Source organism: Crocuta crocuta, unplaced genomic scaffold (genome assembly GCF_008692635.1).
Source record: "Crocuta crocuta isolate KB4526 unplaced genomic scaffold, BGI_CrCroc_1.0 scaffold383, whole genome shotgun sequence".
NCBI lineage: Eukaryota > Metazoa > Chordata > Mammalia > Carnivora > Hyaenidae > Crocuta > Crocuta crocuta.
Window position 1 is genome coordinate 2572056 of NW_027531897.1, and position 20891 is coordinate 2592946.

A 20891-nucleotide genomic window follows, 5' to 3' on the forward strand; every position below is an offset into this window, starting at 1 on the left:
AAACATTCACATAAAAACTTTCAATGGAAAAAAAAAATAGGGACGCTTTGGTGGCTCAGTCTGTTAACCATCCGACTCTTGATTTTGGCTCAGGTCATAATCTTGCGGTCATGAGACTGAGTCCTGTGTTGGGCTACATGCTCAGTGTGGAGACTGCTTAGATTCTCTGTCTCTCCCTCTGCCCCTCTCCCCCACTCATGCACACACTCTCTCTCATATATATATATATACACACATACTCTCTCTCTCATATATATATATATATATACACACACTCTCTCATGTATAGATATATATACACACACACATATATATATCTCATATCTATATACACATATATATCTCATATATCTATATATATGCAGTGTGTGTATATATGTATGTATATATGTATGTATATATATGTGTATATACACACACACATACACTTACATACATATACTCAAAGCCCTAAAAGACTACAGAGATCAAAACTCTCTCTTCCAGTAGATATGGTCCGCAAATCATCATATGTAAGAAGTGGTGAGGATTTTAAATCAACACAAGAAATGCTATTTTTTAAAGGAACTACAAGAGAAGGTAAATTAGGAACACTATGTCCCATAATGTTTATTTCCAAAGATCCATAATTCTTTGGCTAGACCCTCAAATACTTAGCTCAGTTATGTGAAATTCCTATTAAAATGTTTTATGCACCTGGCTCACTTAAAAGCTTGATCCTTCTAGTAGTTTATGCCTAGGTTCCACAAATACAGAGAACCATGTTTTAAATAAAAATGAAACACAAGAAAAATGTTATTTTAAAGAACGGAAATAAAATTAAAATCTAAATTGCAAATCATCTAACATGTATACAAAAGCTAAATTACAACTCTAAGAAATGCTGAAAGGGAGTCTATTTTTAAGGATCATAAACCAAATGATAATATTAATTGCAGTAAGAAGGCTTATTTAGATGAAAAGCCCAAAACTAAGAATTTCATAAGGAATGTTCCTAATTTATATGCTTAACATGCTAACATTTGTTTCTGCCTTTTACATAGGCAACCAATTAGAGCATATTTCTAAAGAACCAACTTTATTTGCAGGCAATTATTTGTTATCTTAGCTATAATTCTGCAGCTTTTCAAGCAACAAATGAATGAATGTCTTACATCTGGAGAAGAAAACACAAAAAGTGATGGTATGATGTTTGAATACATGCAATTACTGGTATGTTACAGCCTAATTAGCATCATTAGCTCTGCAACAGTTCTCACAGTAACTGTCAACATTTGTGTCAATTTAGTAGCAGTTAATGACATGTGTAGCAAAGATCTGTTATTCCTTCCACTTAAAAATAAAATTAAAAAAAAAAAAACCTTTCCTAAAAAGAAAAGGCACCCTCGCTGAATATTCAAAACATAATTTAACCAATAAAACGCTACTGCAGCAGGTTTAGAAGGCAGACCTTGTAGTTTATTCCAAGAATCTACAAAGTAGAATATGGATGCCCCAGGGGTGCACAATAGAACCAAATGGGGTTTAGGGACAAAATATAAGAGTCCTGGTTGCCATTTTCTGTGTTTCTTCTTTCTTATGGATTTTAGTCCACTTCCTAAGTTGATATTCAGGCTGACGCTCGGCAGATACACACCATTTCTGATGGCTGAAATACTTCCGCAGAGGTTAGCAAAGAGTCACCACCTCACCTCACCCATTACCTGTCCGAGGAGTCCCCGGACCTCTCTGGGACATGGCAGCTAAATGGCTCAAGTTGGCAAAGAGAGCTTCCTCCACACCTCTGCTAAAACCCTACAGCAAATGTTCTAACAGTTTCCTAATAAAGATTCTCAGGCCCACTGAATTATTTAATACCACTTCTTAGTACATGTAAATCATTTTAAAATATACTCACATAGTAGGGATGTATGCTCAAAAATGCTTCGCTGATGGAGTGAGCCAGCACAAATGTTAGAAGCCCAAAGGGATGCTCTCTGTTACACTTTCACAAATGATAGTGAAATTTGGCCATGGCAAAAAATGAAGGCAAAATTATCAGTATCTTAAAATAGATGTTGGTATTCCAAAGGCACTGTGGTAAGGAACATACAAAGTGTAAACTCAAAAGAAAGCAGTTTATACATTTGATAAAAAATAAGAGTCATGAAGACCAAGATTCTGGTAAATCTTTTCTGTAATAATGAGGGACATAAAAAAAAAAAGGAAGAAGAAGAAGAAAGAAAGAAAAAAGTAGTTAGGGTTTTCTTTTCTGGTTGCTTTTTACATTTGTTTGCTTCAGTCATCCCTAAAAGTTTACTTCATGTCAAAAATGCCAATTTCTTTCTTTTTCTTAACTTTTAATTTCAAACAACCTTCCTGTATTATAAATTATCCTACAGAAAAGAGAGGATGCCTGCAGTTATCTGAAAATAATCAGAGACAAACTTGGCTTTACAAGGCCACTTTCATCAATTCTTCACGTCATAAACTTCAGATACGTATTTAATAAACCTTAAGTTCCCTGGTTTAATAAATACATGAACTTTCTTCTCTTGAACAAGATGGTACCAGGTAACATTACTGTGCTCTTCCCATGTCCTCTTTGATCCAGCAGCAATCACATAAGATAGGTACCATTCATAGTCCCAATTTTCAGAGTCACAGGGAGGTTAGGCTCTCTGGTGAAGGGGACACAACTATTAAATACTAAAGTCCAGATTCCCACCTAGGGAGCCTGGCTCTGGAGCTCATGCTCTTAAACATTACTCTAAACTGTTTATATGAATTAAATTCTCAATCAAGGGCTTGTTAAAAAAAAATAATAATAATAAGGAACACCATTTAGACAAAGGCCACTGCAGTGCACAATCTCTCTAGGCAAGGGGAAAGGGGTGACCTAAGCTCTGTACGATCCATAAAATTCTCCAATTCCAGAATTCATTTTCAGAAACAAGTCTCTTGAAGGTCAATTAAAATGCAGGTGTGCTATGGGCACACTGAATATCAATTTCATATTTCATTTAGTGTTCTTTCTAAGAGGCCATCCCATAAAATACTCTAGGCTCACATCTTTATCAGCTACAGATTATTATCCTGAGCCTTTAAGCAATCAGACCATTTGGGGATGAATGAGGTTAGGAGGGGAAGGTAAGCAAAGACACCCTCACAGTCCCATGTGATAAACACTTTGGTTTGGATATGCACAATTCAAAGGAGGCTGGGGTGGGGAGAGATGTCAGGGAAGGCTTCCTGGAAGAGAAAGTGTATGTGCAAATGTATGTGCAAAGACCTGCATTGGTCAAGCAAAAAGAAAAAAGATACGTAATTATTCTCTTTCCAGAACAAGGATGGGCATGAAACTAGGAACCTGATGCCCTTGGGAAAGGGGAGGTGGTTCACTGCCACCAAAGTTGTTTTCCCAAACCTTAGAAGCACTTAATGATGAAAAACTCAGGACCTTCCATCAGGTGAATCTGTCAATGGGATGTATGTTTTCCAGACCATATGGGAAACAAAGAAGTTTCTTAAAGTTTAATTAAGAACATTTTGATCATTTCTATGTAAAAAGAAGACAAAGTCCTATCACTGATTTCTATTATTTATGAGGCTCAAAGTTATCAATGCTTGTGTCTAAGAATAAAATTTTAAAAAAGACATTCACGTATACAAACAAGAGCCCTGAACAACAAAGTATTTAGATCACAAACAGCTGATTTGAAAGTGCACAGTGTCTCATTCTTTATTTAAAAACAAATTAACAGTACCAGATCACAAGGAAAAGATATAACCCAGAAAGCCATTATTACCATCTAGCCATAGAATCCAACAAAAATTCAGTGTGGAGGTTCCTCAAAAAATTAACAACAGAACTCCCCTATGACCCAGCAATAGCACTGCTAGGAATTTACCCAAGCGATACAGGAGTGCTGATGCATAGGAGCACATGTACCCCAATGTTCATAGCAGCACTCTCAACAATAGCCAAAACATGGAAAGAGCCTAAGTGTCCATCAACGGATGAATGGATCAAGAAGATGTGGGTTATCTATACCATGGAATACTACATGGCAATGAGGAAAAAATGACATCTGGCCATGTGTAGCAACATGGATGGGACTTGAGGGTGTTATGCTGACAAAATAAGTCAGGCAGAGAAGGACAAATACCATATGTTTGCACGTATAGGTGGATTAGGAGGAAATTAATGGAGGACCATGGGGGAGAAGAAGGGAATAAATAGTTGGGGACACGGAGGGTGGCAAACCATGAGAGACTCTTGGATGCTGAGAACAAACTGAAGGATGACGGGGGTGGGGCGAGGGGACCTGGGGTGATGGGCATGGAGGAGGGCACTTGTGGGGATGAGCACTGGGTATTATATGGAAACCAACTTGACAATAAACTATTTAAAAAAAGAATCCAACAAAAATTAAGACTTACTTCCTTTTGACTAAAATGCCTGCAGATAACAGACTTTGCAGCTGGGAGATCACCTAAGTAAACAGGACATTCTTCTTACTAACAGACAGATGGTAGTGGTCTTCCAAGGTTCACATTAAGTCAGAAACCATCCTGTCTCTGAAGCCTCTGGGTGTTGATGTGGTCCTTGTACCTCCCTGACTATTCTATAAACATTATACTAAAAAAAAAAATCATTGTTCATGCCACACTATTTTTATCTACCACCCCAAGCCCATTCCGCTACATACTTAATTCCACTACACCTTGAAGCTTGCCTGACCATCCTTGCTAGAGAACTGTAGCCCACATCATTCTTCCAGATCTAGAAATTCTCAAAGCTGCACACTATCTAACATTTAATTTCCTTCCACTTTGCTGATTTCTCTCAAGTGTCATTTCAACTAGCTTTGAAACTCCTTAAAAAAGATGACCCATCACATCTTTTTCAGTAAGTTTTATTTACTTATTTCAGTAGTTGACACACAACATTACCTTAGCTTCAGGTGTGCAACACAGTGATTCAACTTTTCAATACATAATGCTATGCAAGCATAGCAACCATCTGTAGCCACAAAATACTATTACACTATTATCAACTATATTATCAACTATATGCTGTGCCTTTTATTTACATGACTTACTCATTCTGTAACTGGTTGCTTGTACCTTCTTCATCCATGTAGCCCATACCACCATCCCCTTCCCTCTGCCAACCATTATTTTGTTCTCTGCCTTTGTAGGTCTCATTCTGCTTTTTCTTTACTCGTTTTGTGTTTTAGACTCCACATATAACCAAAATCATATGGAATTTAACTTTCTCTATTTCACTTTGCATAATGCCCTCTAGCTCTATCCACATTGTCACAAATGGAAAGATATCATCCTTTCTATGGCTGAGTAATACTCCATTGTGTGTGCACATGCACACTTATATATGTGCTTGTGTGTGGACACCACATCTTCTTTATCTATTCATCTATTAATGGACATTTCGATTGCTTTCATATCTTAGCTATTGTAAGTAATGCTACCATAAACACTGGGATGCATCTACCTTTTTGAATTAGTGTTTTCTTATTCATTGAATAAATACCCAGTAGTGGATTTACTGATCATATGGCATTTCTGTTTTTAATTTTGAGGAAGCTCCGTAGTGTTCTCCACAGTGGCTGTACTAATTTACATTCCTCCCAACAGTGCATGAGGGTTCCTTTTTCTCCACATCCTCACCAATATTTTGCTATTTTTTGTGCTTTTGATTTTAACCATTCTGCCAGATATAAGGTGATATTTCATGTGGTTTTGATTTGCATTTCCCTGATTAGTGATGATGTTGAGCATGTCTTCATGTGTCTGTTGGCCATCTGTACATCTTCTTTGGAAAAATGTCTATTCAGACCCCTGCCCATTTTTAATCACATAATTTGTGCTTTGTTGGTGTTGAGTTGTTCTTTAGGTATCTTGGATATTAACCATTTATTAGATAAATCCTTTGCAAATATCTTTTCACATTCAATAGGCTGCCTTTTGGTTTTGCCAATGATTTCCTTCATGGTACAAAAATGGAGTCCCAGTGGTTTGTTTCTGCCTTTGTTTCCCTTGCCTCATGAGACAATCTAGAAAAATACTGCTATTGCCAATGAGAGAGACATTACTACATGTGTTCTCTTCTAGAATTTTTATGATGTGGGGTCTCACATTAAGTCTATAACCCATGTTGAATTTATTTTGTGTATGATGTTAGAAAGTGGTACAGTTTTTTGCCAGTAGCCGTCCAGATTTCTCAGCATTATTTATTGAAGAGACTATCTTCCCCATTATAAATTCTTACCTCTCTTGTCTTAGATGAATTAAACATATAATTATGGGTTTATTTCTGGGCTTTCTACATGGTTACATTCACCTATGTGTCCATTTGTGTGCCAGGACTGTACTGTTTTGGTTACTACAGCTTTTAGTATACCTTGAAATCTGGAATTAACATCTCTAGCTTTGGTCTTCTTTCTCAAGATTACCTTGCTTATCTGGGGTGTTTTGTGGTGCTACTCAAATTTTAGTGTGATTTGTTTTAGTTCTGTGAAAAATGCTATGGATATTTTCATGGGCATTGTGTTGAATCTGTAGACTGATATGGGGAGTACAGACATTTTAACAATATTATTTCTTCCAATCTGTGAAGTAACTTTCCATTTGTTTGTCTTCCATTTCTTTTTTTTTTTTAAATTTATTCCTGAGAGAGAGAGAAAGAGAGACATACAGAGACAGCATGAGCAGGGGAGGGTCAGAGAGAGAGGGAGACACAGAATCTGAAACAGGCTCCAGGCTCTGAACTAGCTGTCAGCACAGAGCCTGACGTGGGGCTCGAACACACGAACCGTGAGATCATGACCTGGGCCAAAGTCGGACACAACTGAATGAGCCACCCAGGCACCCCTTCAATTTCTTTCATCAATGTTTTATGGTTTTCACCTCTTTAGTTAAGTTTATTCCTAGGTATCCTGTTCTTTTTGGTGCCACTATAAATAGCATTGTTTTCTCAATTCCCCTTTCTGCTACTTTGTTATTAGTGTATAAAAATTCTACCAATATCTGGGCATAAATTTTGTATCCTGCAACTTTGCTGAACTCATTTATTCCTTCTTTTTTAATTTTTTTATGTCTTTATTTTGAGAGACAGAGACAGAGAGCGAGCGGGGGAGGGGCAGAGAGAGAGGGAGACACAGACTCCAAAGCAGGCTCCAGGCTCTGAGCTGTCAGCACACAGCCTGATGTGGGGCTTGAATCCACAGAGTCTGAGATCATGACCTGAACCGAAGTCAGACACTTAACTGACTGACGCACCCAGGCGCCCCTCATTTATTCCTTTCTATGTGTAATATCATGTCACTACAAATAATGACAGCTAAACTTCTTCCTTACTAATATGGATGCCTCATTTCTTTTTCCTGTCTGCCTATTGTAGCTAGGGCTTCTGGTACCATACTGAATAACAGTGGTGAGAGTGGGTATCTTTCTCTTGTCCCTGAACTTATAGGAAAAGCTCTCCGTGTTTCACCACTGAGTATGATATTAGCTGTGAGTTTTTCATACATGGGCTTTATTGTAAGTTTCCTTTAAATGCACTTTGTTGAAAGTTTTTATCATATATGGATGTTGAATTTGGTTAAATGCTTTTGCTATATCTGTTGAGATGATCAAGTAATTTTTATCCTTTGTTTTGCTGATGTACTGTATCACAGTGATTGCTTTGCAAATACTCAACCATCCTTGAATCCGAGGAATAAATCCCACTTGATCATGGTAAGTAATCCTTTTAACGTATTGCTGGATGTTGTTTGCTATTTTTTGAAGGTTTTTACATCTATGTTCATTGGGGATATTGGCCTTTAGTTTTTCTGTTTTTTGTTTTTTTTCCTATGGTGTCTTTGCCTGTTTTGGTATCAGAATAATCCTGGCCTCATAGAAATATTTGGAAGCTTTCCTTCCTCTTCTCTTTTTTTTTCATACAGGTTTTAATACTAATTGTACAATAGGAACTCCATTAATAGTCTATTAACTGATAAATGAGCATAATGAAATACACACAGATTCAGAATCCAACACTAGATTGATACTTCAGGTGCCAATGAACAAAAAATAAATGGATTCACCAATACTACTCATTCCTCTAACCACCAAAGTATATCCAGAAAAATACAGCAGGAAAAGGATCAAAACAGGCAGGGTTTTCTAGAGACTCAGTAACCAAAGTCTCCTAACAAGTTCATTGAGTAAAATGATAACTTTCCATGTTTTCCCAAGAAAGAAAATGTTGTATCCCAATACCTTCTCTCTCACAAACCGTTGTTTAATTATTAAGGGCTTGTTGGTTTTTTCAGGATTGCAGAATCCTTTTGACAATGAGACACTGAGACAGCAAAATCAAGTGCTGATATTTCACCAGGGGACCAAGAGCACAAGCTGTGTCACACCAAGAGTTCACCAGGGCGGTATCTATCCACCAGGGCACCAAAGGACACGTCCATGATGGCAGCCTAAACTGCTTGACCACCTTTATCTCAGTCATTTCCCAAGACACACAGCCTAAGCAAATCATTGAGAGCCCAGCAATTCAACTAGTCTGGGGTGCAGGAAGGAGAATTCCAGAAACCTAAGAAAACTCTGGATTCTTACAAGACCTAAACATTTATGAATCAACAACCATCATCCAAGTATTAAATATATATCAAGCGGTGCCCTCGGTGCTAGAAACTACAGTGCAGAACAGACAGCTGAGATGCCAGGACTTGGCTCTCCCTGGATCATCTCACAAGGAACAGGTTAACCAGCTCCTAAACAGGTATATCAGTTGGATAAGTGGGTAATAAATGAAACCTGAGCTTTAACATACACACACATCGATATCTAAACATTTATATGGTATTACTGTTATTAATTCTTTTAAAGCCCCCATATGATGTTAAGTAATTAAAAGAGGGCATGTATTCTGACTCTTGACATCCCACAAGATATTTATGGGCACCATGCATCACGCTGCCACTCAAATGACTTTGATAACAGGAAGTCCACACTTCACCAGTCTGTCTAGTCACACCCACACGGAGAGCTGCTTCAGCAGGCTTCCCGTCCTTCCCAGGAAAGATAACGCATACACAAAGTAATGGCTATTTTTTAACCTTTGCAAGAGTAAGGAAGAGCAAACTAAAAGGGGAAGTTTTAAGTGCCTACTTCCGGCTGCAATTTCCTTTTAGGAAAAAATCCCCACCTTCCCACCTGACAAAATAAGCAGTTTTTCATACATTTATAGACTGAATCACAATGCACTCAACATATGTTTTTCTGCTAATTATTCACACAGTACCCCAGCACATTTAGAATATCTCTTCACTGGGGCAGGATTTGGATTATAACAAGGATTTTATAGTTCAATTTTAATCTGATCTTTGATTTATAGACTTATGTTAAACCAGCTACTCTGTAGATGGGCCCAGGTGAGCCTGTAATGAGATTTATCTTCATGGATTAGGCCTGACCTATAATAATCTGCTCAGGGCTCCCTACTGCTATTTCAGCACTGAGTTATGAAAATTCATCCCTTCACTATAAACAGAACCAAGCTCAGAGGGTAATAACTCGGAGATGTATTACTCCTGGAATATAAGCACTCTTGAGACTCTGATTATAATGTCCACAGCTGAAGGCACTATTTCACAATTGAGATTACTGCTTTCCAGATGAAAAAAATTCTGAACTGTGGAATAATGCCTTCAGCCACATACACTGTAATCACACTCAGGAGTTCTTATATCCCAAGAGCAATACGGGTTACCAACAGTTGGTAGGGTACGCTGATTTAGGTAATGGAAGAAGTTATAGGAAGAAGCATGGATAACCCTAACTTCCCATTTGCTTTAACCAGGGGCTTTGATGTAAGAGTTCAACACACCAATAACCTTATCAACTTCACTAAAAATCTAACAAATTTACAATAGTTATTTTTCACATAATAAACAAGCAAAGTTCTTTTTTTTTTTTTTAAGATGACAGTAGTTACAGGGCNAAAAAAAAAAGATGACAGTAGTTACTGCTGCCAGGGTATAGTGATATGTACTTTCTCAATACATGAATGCATAACTCTGAACAGCGTTCACAGAAACAATATTTAGCAGAAGTACAGAGAACTTTCATACTACTTATATCCTTTGCCACAGTGATTCTACTCCAAGAAGTTACCCTGGAAACATAATTAGAGGTGAACCAGAACATATTAAAAGCCCACTCAGCACCATTACCTGCAATAGGAAAAAGGTGGAAATAACCTAGAGGGAGAAATTGTGAGAAATCCACACACTCAAGTATTACGCAGCCTTTAAATTATTGAGTCACAGTGGCTAAGGAGAAATGCTAACTCATGGCTGTATTCTACAACTTTTGTTAAGCAGTCTATCCAAGGGCATTGGAATTGTTCCTCCATCAATATTTAACAGATCCTCGCTCAGAGTTAACTAATTGGACTTCAGCTCAGGTTTTTGTTTTTGAGCTATAAGGCTAATGAAGTATTGATATAATATTAAATAACTGCAAATAAAGTCTGTACTCTAAATAAATGCTGACATTATGCCAGTGCATTCTGAATGAATTAAAAAGGAAAAATGCACTTTTGCATACGTTTAGTGAATTTTCCCTGACTCTTCATAATGCATTTTTGCAAATGGAAAAGATGAATATTCATCAAGCCTCTTTGAATATATTACAGTTTAAATAGTGTGGTCTTAGTATTTATAGTACATCATGAAATATAATTTTTTCATTAAAAGAAATGGATACTATGTCAAAAGAGGGCCACTAAAGAAACATAAAATTATACCACTGCGCCTAATAGTAGGAGTTGAAAAACATTTGAAAGCACTTCCTCCCTTCAAAACTGTCAGCTATTCTAGCAACTATCTCCCGGGTTGTCGGGTTGATGAATACTGAGTGAAAATGAGCAAGAAAGAAACAAGCTGGTGTGCCAACACGCAAGAGGGACAAAAAGGTTACACTATTGCTCATATCGGGTGATCTGAAAGGGCTCATTTCCCTCCCTTCTGACAACAGCACCTCATCTAATCCTGACAACCCCAAGGAAATATCTTTCTGATCAACGCCAGGTAGACCAACATCAGCATTTCCTAAGGGACAGGTGCCAGGCAAACAACTGCCCATGATTTGGCTCATGTGATCCTCACAATAACCTTAAGAGATTACTGCAACCATTAGCGCCTTTTCACAGATGGAGAAACAAAGCCTTACATAGCCATTAAGGGGTAGAGAGTGGAGCTCATATCTTAACCACTCTGCTTTCCCCCCTCATTCCTTTTGTCCAACTTAACCATTAAAGTCTACTTCTTGAATACACTTTCCATAGTTAAGTGCTCTCTGGATTGAACAGCTCCTTCATTAGGCTAAATAATATAAACCAGGGCATGTGGGTGGCTCACTCAGTTGAGCATCTGACTCTTGGTTTTGGCTCAGGTTGCGATCTCACAGTTCATACGTTCGAGCCCTGCGTCGGACTATGCACTGATAGCACGGAGCCTTCTTTGAATTCTCTCTGTCTTTCCCCACCCCTTCTCTCAAAATAAATAACTAAATATTTTTTAAAAGTTTAAAAAGTATATATATACATATATATGTGTGTGTATATGTATACATATATGTGTGTATATATATGCATGTATGTATGTGTGTGTACATATATATAGGCCTACAAAGTTTGTCACGGGTTAAAAATGAAAAAACAACAAACAAAAAACCAATGGTCCATTCTAGGGCAGTGAAAATGTACAGAAAGAAATATATTCGCTTATGCATTCATCAAGTCTTCATTGGGCACCTACTATGTACCAGCACTATTCTAGGTCCTGGGAAGGTACCTGGGAAAACAGAAAATCCCTCTACTCTCTTGAAATTTTCATTGGAGTACTTGACAGATATGTAATAAAATAAGCCAATTGTGTGGTATACTGAAGGGGGATAAAGCTATGGAGTCAAGCAGAATGTCCAGCATGCAATGTGGGGAACAGTTTCAAACAAGTTGGGCAAGGAAGACCTCAACAAGAGAAAATGTAATATGCCCATGAGCAGATGAGGCTCAAGATTCAAATCAAACAGAAAATGAAAAAAAAAAAAAAAAAGACAATACCGTAAACTAGATTTCACCATGTTTCTGCCATCTATCCATTCACTCCCAAGTACAAAAGAAGGGAGGATTTCATATGATGGCCACATATACCATTTTTAAACTTTAATCATCAAGGCTTACAACCTTATTTTTCTACAGAAAAATAAGTTACCTCTGGTCTTGCTTTTGTCTCTTGAAATTTCCATCGTTCTTGCCAGAAAGCAGCATCTGTATAAATCCCCCTGCTTTTGACAACTCTGACTTCTTTGATAAACTACCCATGTGTGTGGGGAGGGACAGAAAGATGGAAGAAGCAAATGGGGAAATGAGTTTTCCCCTCTTCAGATTAATGTATATGAAGTATACATCTGACACTTCATCAGCACTCCCGGCTGGTGTCCCAGCAGGCAGACACTGGCTGAGCATGTATCCTGCCAGCTACCAGGCTACTTAGGATGAATTGGCAACATGCCATTTATCTGAAATGCCCAATGTGTCTGGGAGAGGGAGCACAACTACATTTAGCATTGCCAAGGAAAACTAGATACTTCAGGCTAGGAATTAATCTCCTCCTTGAGAAGGTAGTTAGCATTACCCTCAAGCTTGCCGATGGCATTTAAATCACTATAGGTCATGCATTTACTAAAATTCATACCTACCAAACCACAAGGCCTTCATTTATATCTTACTAACATATCAATACCTCTCAGGTTGAGAGTCTGGACTTTTCTGAAACGTTTATTGTTGTGTTGAACAGCAAATTCTGGTTTATCAAGTGCAATGCTTGTCATTTGGACAGAAATCACTTTGATTCCAGGTTTTCCAATTTTTCCACACTTGATGACACACATTGCTTCAACTTACTTCTTCCAGGAACCGACAAAACATTTAAATCAACGTGAGCACATCAGGACTACTTACAAGCATATCAATCACATTTCCTTGAATGTGGACGGTGACCCTCTCTTGACGAACTGGGTCACCCTGTTTTTTGAGTGGCGGGTGTGGAACTACATGGAATTTGGCTCATTACATGGACTTCAGGGCTAATGGCAAATGTAACACAGAGAACAGCAAAAACAAAGAGGTTTTTAGATGGATGATCTTATTAGGCTACCCATTCCAGCACACAGAACCACAACATCACTCTTGCCTTGCAACTAAAGCCATCTGTCACTTTGTAGGAGTAATTATTCATTCCATCAGCCCTATTTATTGAATGCCTCGTACACGCAAGGAGTTGTGCCAGGAGCAATGAGAGGTCCAGAGTCAGAGCAGACAGGAATTCTGCCCTCAAGGAGCCTGCAGTCTAGCAGAGGGTATTAGGCACCAACACAAAGAACTAAAACAAAGGTGCATGATGATGAACAAGAGTTTGAAGGAAGGGTGATTTACAGCTCGGAGACAGGGGCAAGGGGATTGAGGATAGCAGCCTGGAGAGAGGGTCCCAGTGAAGCATGTTGTACTGTTCAGTGCAACATGCGAAACATCATTTGTTTAGAAGGAAAAGGGAAAAAAGGAAAAAAAGAACATAAGTTCTAGTGAGTAGACATTTCCACCTCTGGAGCATCATTCTCTATCACTATAGAGATAGTAAGTTGTAATCAGGAAGATAATTTAGATGTAATCCAATCCAAGAAATATGAAACAGATTAATAGTTCTGCAAAGGGTACCAAAAGCAGGAAAGGTCATTAACCTGGACTGAGTGACATAGGGAGAGAAATCAGCAATATAGCCAGAAACGTGGGCAGATCGCAGAACAATGAGGAGATCAAGATGGTGCTCTGCCTGATAGCTCTCTCCAGCTGCCACTACTCTTTTGAAGATGGAATGGGAGGGGGTCGCAAGGGGAGATGACTTGGTCATACAGCCTGCAAACAGTTTCCCTTAAACTACAATTGGGAAGCAATGAATCCTCTAAAGATATGATGAGGGTTACATGTTAAACTTCCACTGTCCAGCAGTAAATGGTTAACCAGAGTCTGGCTTCAGTTATCAAGCTTGCCCACCAAAGGTTAGCAACAGAAGTAATAATACTGCTAACATTTGAGACTTGTTATGTGCCAAGTACTATTTTAAGTTTGCTCCCTATGGTATTTTAGCACTTTATCTAGTTTTGCTCTCAAGCAAACAGTAGAAAAACTTGCAGGGCAGATAAGCCAATAATTTAATGACTCTTTGCTAAGAATCTCAGCAGATTTTAGGGAGTATTCTTTTGTATTTTCTATTAATAGTTCCCTTTATCTTTTTATCTTATTCCCAAGCCTGAGGTCACCTGACATGTGTTTTAAGAATGAAGGAATCAATTTCTGTTTCTGAGTATGTGACTACCAGAATTAGATAAGATATATTCCTTTCAACAGTGCTGTTTTAAACAGAATCATTTACTTGGCAATAAACATACAGGATTACCATCTAAGTGTTAAGAGTCATGTTGCAGTGACCGAAAAGCACTTCTGTTTAAAACAAAAAGTCACTGGGGTGACCAGGTGGCCCAGTCGGTTAAGCATTCAACTTTGGTTCAGGTCACGATTTTGTGGTTGGTGGATGTGAGCCCTGTGGATTTGAGTTAGGCTCTATGCTGACAGCTGGGAGCCTGGAGCCTGCTTAGGATTCTGTGTCTCCCTCTCTCTCTGCTCCTATTCTGCTTGCACTCTCTCTCTCAAAAAAAAATCATAAAAAAGTTTTTTAAAGCACTAATTCTGAAAACTTTCCCTCTTTCCTTAAAAAAGTAAATGTTTTCAGTAAAATAAGCTTTTAATAAAATTCCCCAAGAAGAAAAAGTAGCACTGAACTTAAGGATGGAATGAAGGCAAACCCTAACTACCACTGTTGTAAACGTACCTTTAAATATATGTCCCCAAATTTTCATGAGAGGAAAAAGATGAACTTTGATTTAAAGATCACAGTCAATTTTCAAGTCATAAATTTTCTGAGAGAAACTTTTTTAGGGATAATAATTCACTATGTTCAGTATCTTTATTATTCTAGAAATAAAATCGGGGAATTCCAAAGTTGAATTCCAGAGACTGCTTAAATATCCCTTGTCATCTTGCAGATGCAGCTGAGTTGATAAAATCTGAGAAACTAAGTGATCTGTCCAAGTTTATACAGCTACATAATGGCAATAGGAAGACTAGAATCTCAACCTAAATCAAATCCTCGATTACTGAATAATTCTCTGATATTCAACTTAATTTATTACTAATGCATAAGATTATAAGGCACCATAATGCACTGATATATTATTTGCATCATCATCAGTAAAATATGTTTAAAAACCTATTCCCATACCATACCATTAGAGCAAAAATAACTTGTATGGACTTCTAGGCTGTGTCAAAGGTTTAAGTAGAAAGTAATATTCCCAGGAGAAAAAAGCTTCTAGTACCCACTGTGATTGAAAATAAAGATGAGGGGTACCTGGACGGCTCAGTCTGTTAAGTATCCAACTTGGGCTCAGGTCATGATCTTACGGTTCTTGAGTTCAAGCCCTACATTGGGCTCTGAGCTGACAGCCCAGAGTCTGGAGCCTACTTTGGATCCTGTGTTTCCCTCTCTCTTTCTCTCTGTCCCTCCCCTGCTCATGCTCTGTCTCTCTCTCTCTCTCTCTCTCTCAAAAATAAGCAAACATTTAAAAAATGTTTTAAAAGAAAATAAAAATGAACACTGGAAAAAATGAAAAAAAAAATGCAAGAGTCCAAACTACTAACATATATACAAATATGTATGCCATTGGCCAAGTTGTAGAGTGCTGAGGTTGGCATAATCACCATTTTCAATTACTACACACACAAAAAATTGTCCAAGCAAGAATCACCAATGGATGAGAAATCTAGAGGAAATTTTTGAAGAAATATGTTCACAAGGCCTGAAACCCATCTCTCTCCAGAATGGTTATTGTTTACAAGAGAAAAAGTCTAACTACAGTGGAGAAAACAAATACCACCACGACTGGGGAGGAGGGAGGTGGAGGGAGATTAACATCACAATGAAGGACAGATGGACATCACAGACCTGCACAAGGCAAGCCCTGAAAGGAAACATCACCACCATGTCCTATTCTGGCCTGGAATGCAAAATGTGCATTTCCCCAAGAGGAAACATCACACATATTAGACAAGTGTAATAGGAGAAACATTACATTTTTTTTAATTGAGAGGAGAACTATAGTCTTCAAAAACGTCTTTGTCAAAAAAGGCAAAGGAAAGCTGTGAAAAACTTCCAGACTGATAGAGACTAAATAGATATGATGATTAAATGCAATCTATGACTCTAGACTGAATCCTCTACTGGAGGAAAAATGCCATACAGGACATTAGTGTGCCAATGGATTAAATGGAAATACAGAATAGAGCATACATAAAAGGCTTATGGCAGCCATAAATTTACCACTGTTTATAACTGTGATAACAAATGGCCACAATACATACAGTTTACTCCCAAAAAGAAAAATTATGTGAGTATGTGTACATAGATATGCATGTACACACATATGTATGTATCTACACCGACATATATACAAGGAGAGATAAAACACAAATGATAATGCATATTTGGCAAGAGATTAATGGCTGAATCAAAGTGAGGATCCACCATGTTTTACTTATTTTTTCATCTTCTTGCAACTTTACAGTAAGCTTGGAATTATTTTCAAACAAAGTATTTAAGACACAAAGCTCAAAAACATTTTCATTTCTTTTGAAGGAAGAAAGGAGACAGCCAAGTAGAAACACTCCAGATTAGGTGGGAAGGCTGGAGACGAGACTTGTAAAAAATTAGCACACTCAAAGCAAAATATTTCACATTGACAAATCTGTGCTTCACGTTGAATGTGGTTTTAAGTTCAAACTTAGTTAAACTCAGCAAACTTAAAATAGTCCCCAGGAAGGTGGAGAGATGAAATTACCCCGATGCTGTGCGGACAGAGGCAGAGGACACTCACCAGGTTGGCAGTGAGCGAGGGCGCCGACTGGCCCAAGGCCTGGCTGCGCATGCGCACGAGGTTGGACGTCTCCGCCGAGGTCGCCCAAGCCTGCCCTGCCACGGGGTTTGGAAGCAGGTACCTCCCTGTTGCGGTGAAACAGAAGACAGTGTAAGTGGCAGGCAAAACATCAGTACTGCTGTGGCAACGGCAGGTCCCTTCTTGGCCATCCTTCTATACTGCTTCTGTCATATTTCTTATATTTATTAATAGCAACAAGAGGAATATTGTTTTAATTAAGTCAGGAGATCCAGTCGCAAGTTGTGACCCTAATTTTCCACATAAACCCAAGTAAACCTCTTCCCCTCCAGTATGTGTACCTTTCAACCAGGACAGGATAAAGCACCTTGGTACTTCTGCCTAAATTCCATAGGAACTTGGCAAGGATACATATAAACCCATAAAGCATTCTCAGCACCAAAGAAGGAAACGAGCACTTACAAATGGACTTTTTGAATAGCTAATATGAAAAACTGATCCCAAAATCAACAAGAAAAGAGTTGACAAAGTAGAGATCATGGTCAACAAAAGAAAGAGTTGAAATTCTGTCCAGGTGAAATGGGGCTGGTGCCTCTTTGTCAAAGCTTCCCTCTCTTAAGAACTGATGGTCATCCAACCATGTCCACAGGACACACACGGTACCTATCTGCATAAATCAGGACATCAAGGTCAGTCTAGGTTCACTGAGCAATTTACATCAACCTTGAACTCTAATGTATCTGTACGCCTTTAAAAGTCAAACAGTTGAACCAATTTACATTGCATTACTTCCTCACTACAAGAACCAGACTAGTTACCAATGCACAAGAAACAAGGCTTCTTTTTTTTTTTAAGTTTATTTACTTATTTTGAGAGAGACAGAGACAGCATGAGTGGGGGAAGGGCAGCTGGGAAGGGAGAGAGAGAATCCCAAGCAGGCCCTGCACTGCCAGCACAGAGCCTGATGTGGGGCTCAAACCTGTGAACCCATGACATCATGACCTGAGCCAAAACCAAGAGTTGGACGCTTAACCAACTCGGCCATGCAGATGTCCCAAGAAATAAGGCTTCTTGATTTCAGGAAGTTGGGATGGATGTGAATATTCACACAGTAATGGAGCTCAGTGAAAGTAGAACCCATGATTGATTTTTAACTGTTTCACCCTAATACATGCACAGTGACTGGCCATAGTAGGTGCTCATTAAATATCCACCGAACGATGAAAGAACAAACAGGCACATCTTTCCCAAACAACAAATAGGCACAAAGAAAGGATGACAGGCAACATGGAGAAACTCACCCAAAGACTGGGGTGAGAAGGAGGGGTGCTCCAGCCACATACCTCTCAGAAACATGAAGGAATGCCATCATGTGTGGCTGATGACCCCGCAGCAGAGGCAATATTTGGATCTCCCCTGGCAGATATCAGAGCCTCACTCTCTTACCTAGGCATGCACTCTACAAGCCTACCCCAGTGGTTAATAATTGTTGCAATCTATTAAGTGATTTGCTGGCAGTGTGCATGGTAACTACCAGCACTATCAAAGTACAGAAGTGAGCTGCTGCTGGCATCACTGTCCATGCTAAGAGGTCTAATGCTTGAATTCAAGTGCTTTCAGAAATGTGTATCTTAAGGGCAAAGGAAACAATTAACTATTTTGACAAAGTTTCTCTTTTGCTCCATTGTATAGGGAAAGCGCACTCTAGAGAAAACGAGATCGACTTTTTAGATCCTAATCTTGCCTCAGTGACAACAGGGAAGGAAGTTAGTCAGTGTCTCCTGACCTTGGTTTTTCTGTCTCTAAAATGGAGAGAATGGAGTTGATTGTTGTTGAGGGGACTACAGAATTTCCTAACTAAAATGCTCAGTAAATGTTAGCCACATAGCCCGAACAGTAGTGAAAATGTTAAGTACCATTTTTACTTGGGCTTGGTTACTTTTCACTCCTAAGTAGGTAATGTAAATATAAAGGAAAAAAAGTCACCTATAATCACACCAGGGAAAACCACTATCAACATTTCAATGATTTTCTGCCAGGCTGGCTTTCTCCAACCTGTATTTTCTTGCAAAAAGGGGATCATACTGATGTCTGTCACCTGCTCCCCTCAACTTCACATAACACATTATGAACTCTCGCAACCAAATAGAGGAAATACCAATTAACTGAAGCATAAATTCTATCAATGAAAATTCAAATATAATTACCCTCTGTCATTCTGATCACCACCTCAAAAACAGTTAAGTACATTTTTAAGCAGGAATAGATCACAAAACTGAAGTCCAGAATTTTTTTTTCTTGGCCTTATTTTAAAACATGAACTAAAAGCTGGACTAAGAGGGGCTTTGGGCAATCTGTCCCCTTTAGATCTAAACGCAGGACATTAATAAAGAAGGATAAGAAAACCAAAGACTACATTTAAGAACATTAAGATCAGTATTACAGGAAAAAATGACCTAAGATAGAAATATTTTTATTTGAAGGACATCATTTGTTAAAAATATACCAACCTCCAGTAATCAGAATCCATAGATTATTTTCTTCTGCTCCCTTCTATTTCTTTTCCTATATTTTGTTTTATATTTTCTTTGTTCATATTTCAGAAAGAATCCTGGTAGGAGGCATATAATCTATGTAATGCCAAGATTTACATGATAGAGAAAATATACTTTCACCTCACCATAGCTCTGCCCATACGCTTCTTTAAGAAAAACAAAAAACAAAACAAACAACTAAGGGTAGATACGAAAATAGCTGAAGAACTTAATTAGCAATGGAAAAACTTACAATGCAAACATTTCAGTTCACTGAATAATTTTATAAATCAGTCCTTTCTCTTCTCTTAGGAAGTAATTATTAGACTATCTCCGTATAACCCTCAAGAAGAAAAACATATAATTTATTTCTATATCCTCAGTACCAGGCACAGTGCCTGGCACTTAGTAAGCACTCAGTAAATGTTTGTTGCCTGAAATGCAGCTAAACTACACTATTTGACCAATGCTTGATCAAATGTAAACAAAAAGAATAAAACTAAACAGATCATTTTTCTTAATTTCATTTGGAGCAGACCCCAAAAGCTAAAAATCCACTGAGAACTTACTGTATGCCAGGCACTTCCAATATCTTAACAATCCTATGGTGTACTAGGGAATATTATCTCCACTCTAACACCCAGAGAGGGCATACAGCTCTTAAGTGGGTAAGTTAATATATATGTGTCATGTATACACATATATGATATATATGTGTGTGTGTGTGTGTATATATATATATCATATATGTCTATATAAACCTCCTAGAGAGAAAGAGAGAACATTTCTGAAAAGATGAGAAATGGTAGCAGATTGGATTAAATGAGATAATGCATTGAATGCACTCAAGCTGGGACATCGGAAATAGTCAATATACTACTATCACTACTCAGATTAGAATTCGTTAACTCCAGCAACATTATCTACCATCACCCTAGCAACAAAACAAGGCAAATGTGTTCTCAGACCACAAAAAAAAGAAAAATATTTAATAAAATTAAAATAAAGAATAGTATTTCTTTGTGGAAAGGATAAACAGCCAATTTGGAATTGAAGTTATCTCTGGCAGGGAAAATGGGGAGTGGGCCCAGGGAGGAGTATGCTTTAATATTTTATGGTTTTAAAAATCATACGCAGGTGATAATGGGGTCATGAGTTGAACTTAAGAGTTTAAAGAATTAAGTTTTCACCTGTGGTTTTAATATTTTAATATTAAATTTTGTTAATACTACTGAAGAATGTGGCAAATAGTAAGTTTAGCTAACAATGGCTGGCGAGTATGTGAGT

The 20891-nt window shown here is 38.1% G+C and overlaps 1 protein-coding gene across 1 annotated transcript in view; it reads right to left on the reverse strand.

The window, feature by feature from the left end:
• The window catches only part of LOC144239518 (microtubule-associated serine/threonine-protein kinase 4-like), a 199299-nt gene that overhangs the window by 4561 nt on the left and 173847 nt on the right, over positions 1-20891 (reverse strand). The window contains exon 4 of the mRNA XM_077773602.1: positions 17053-17177. Within this exon, the coding sequence (XP_077629728.1) occupies positions 17053-17177 (125 nt within the window). The remainder of the gene's footprint in view (positions 1-17052; positions 17178-20891) is intronic.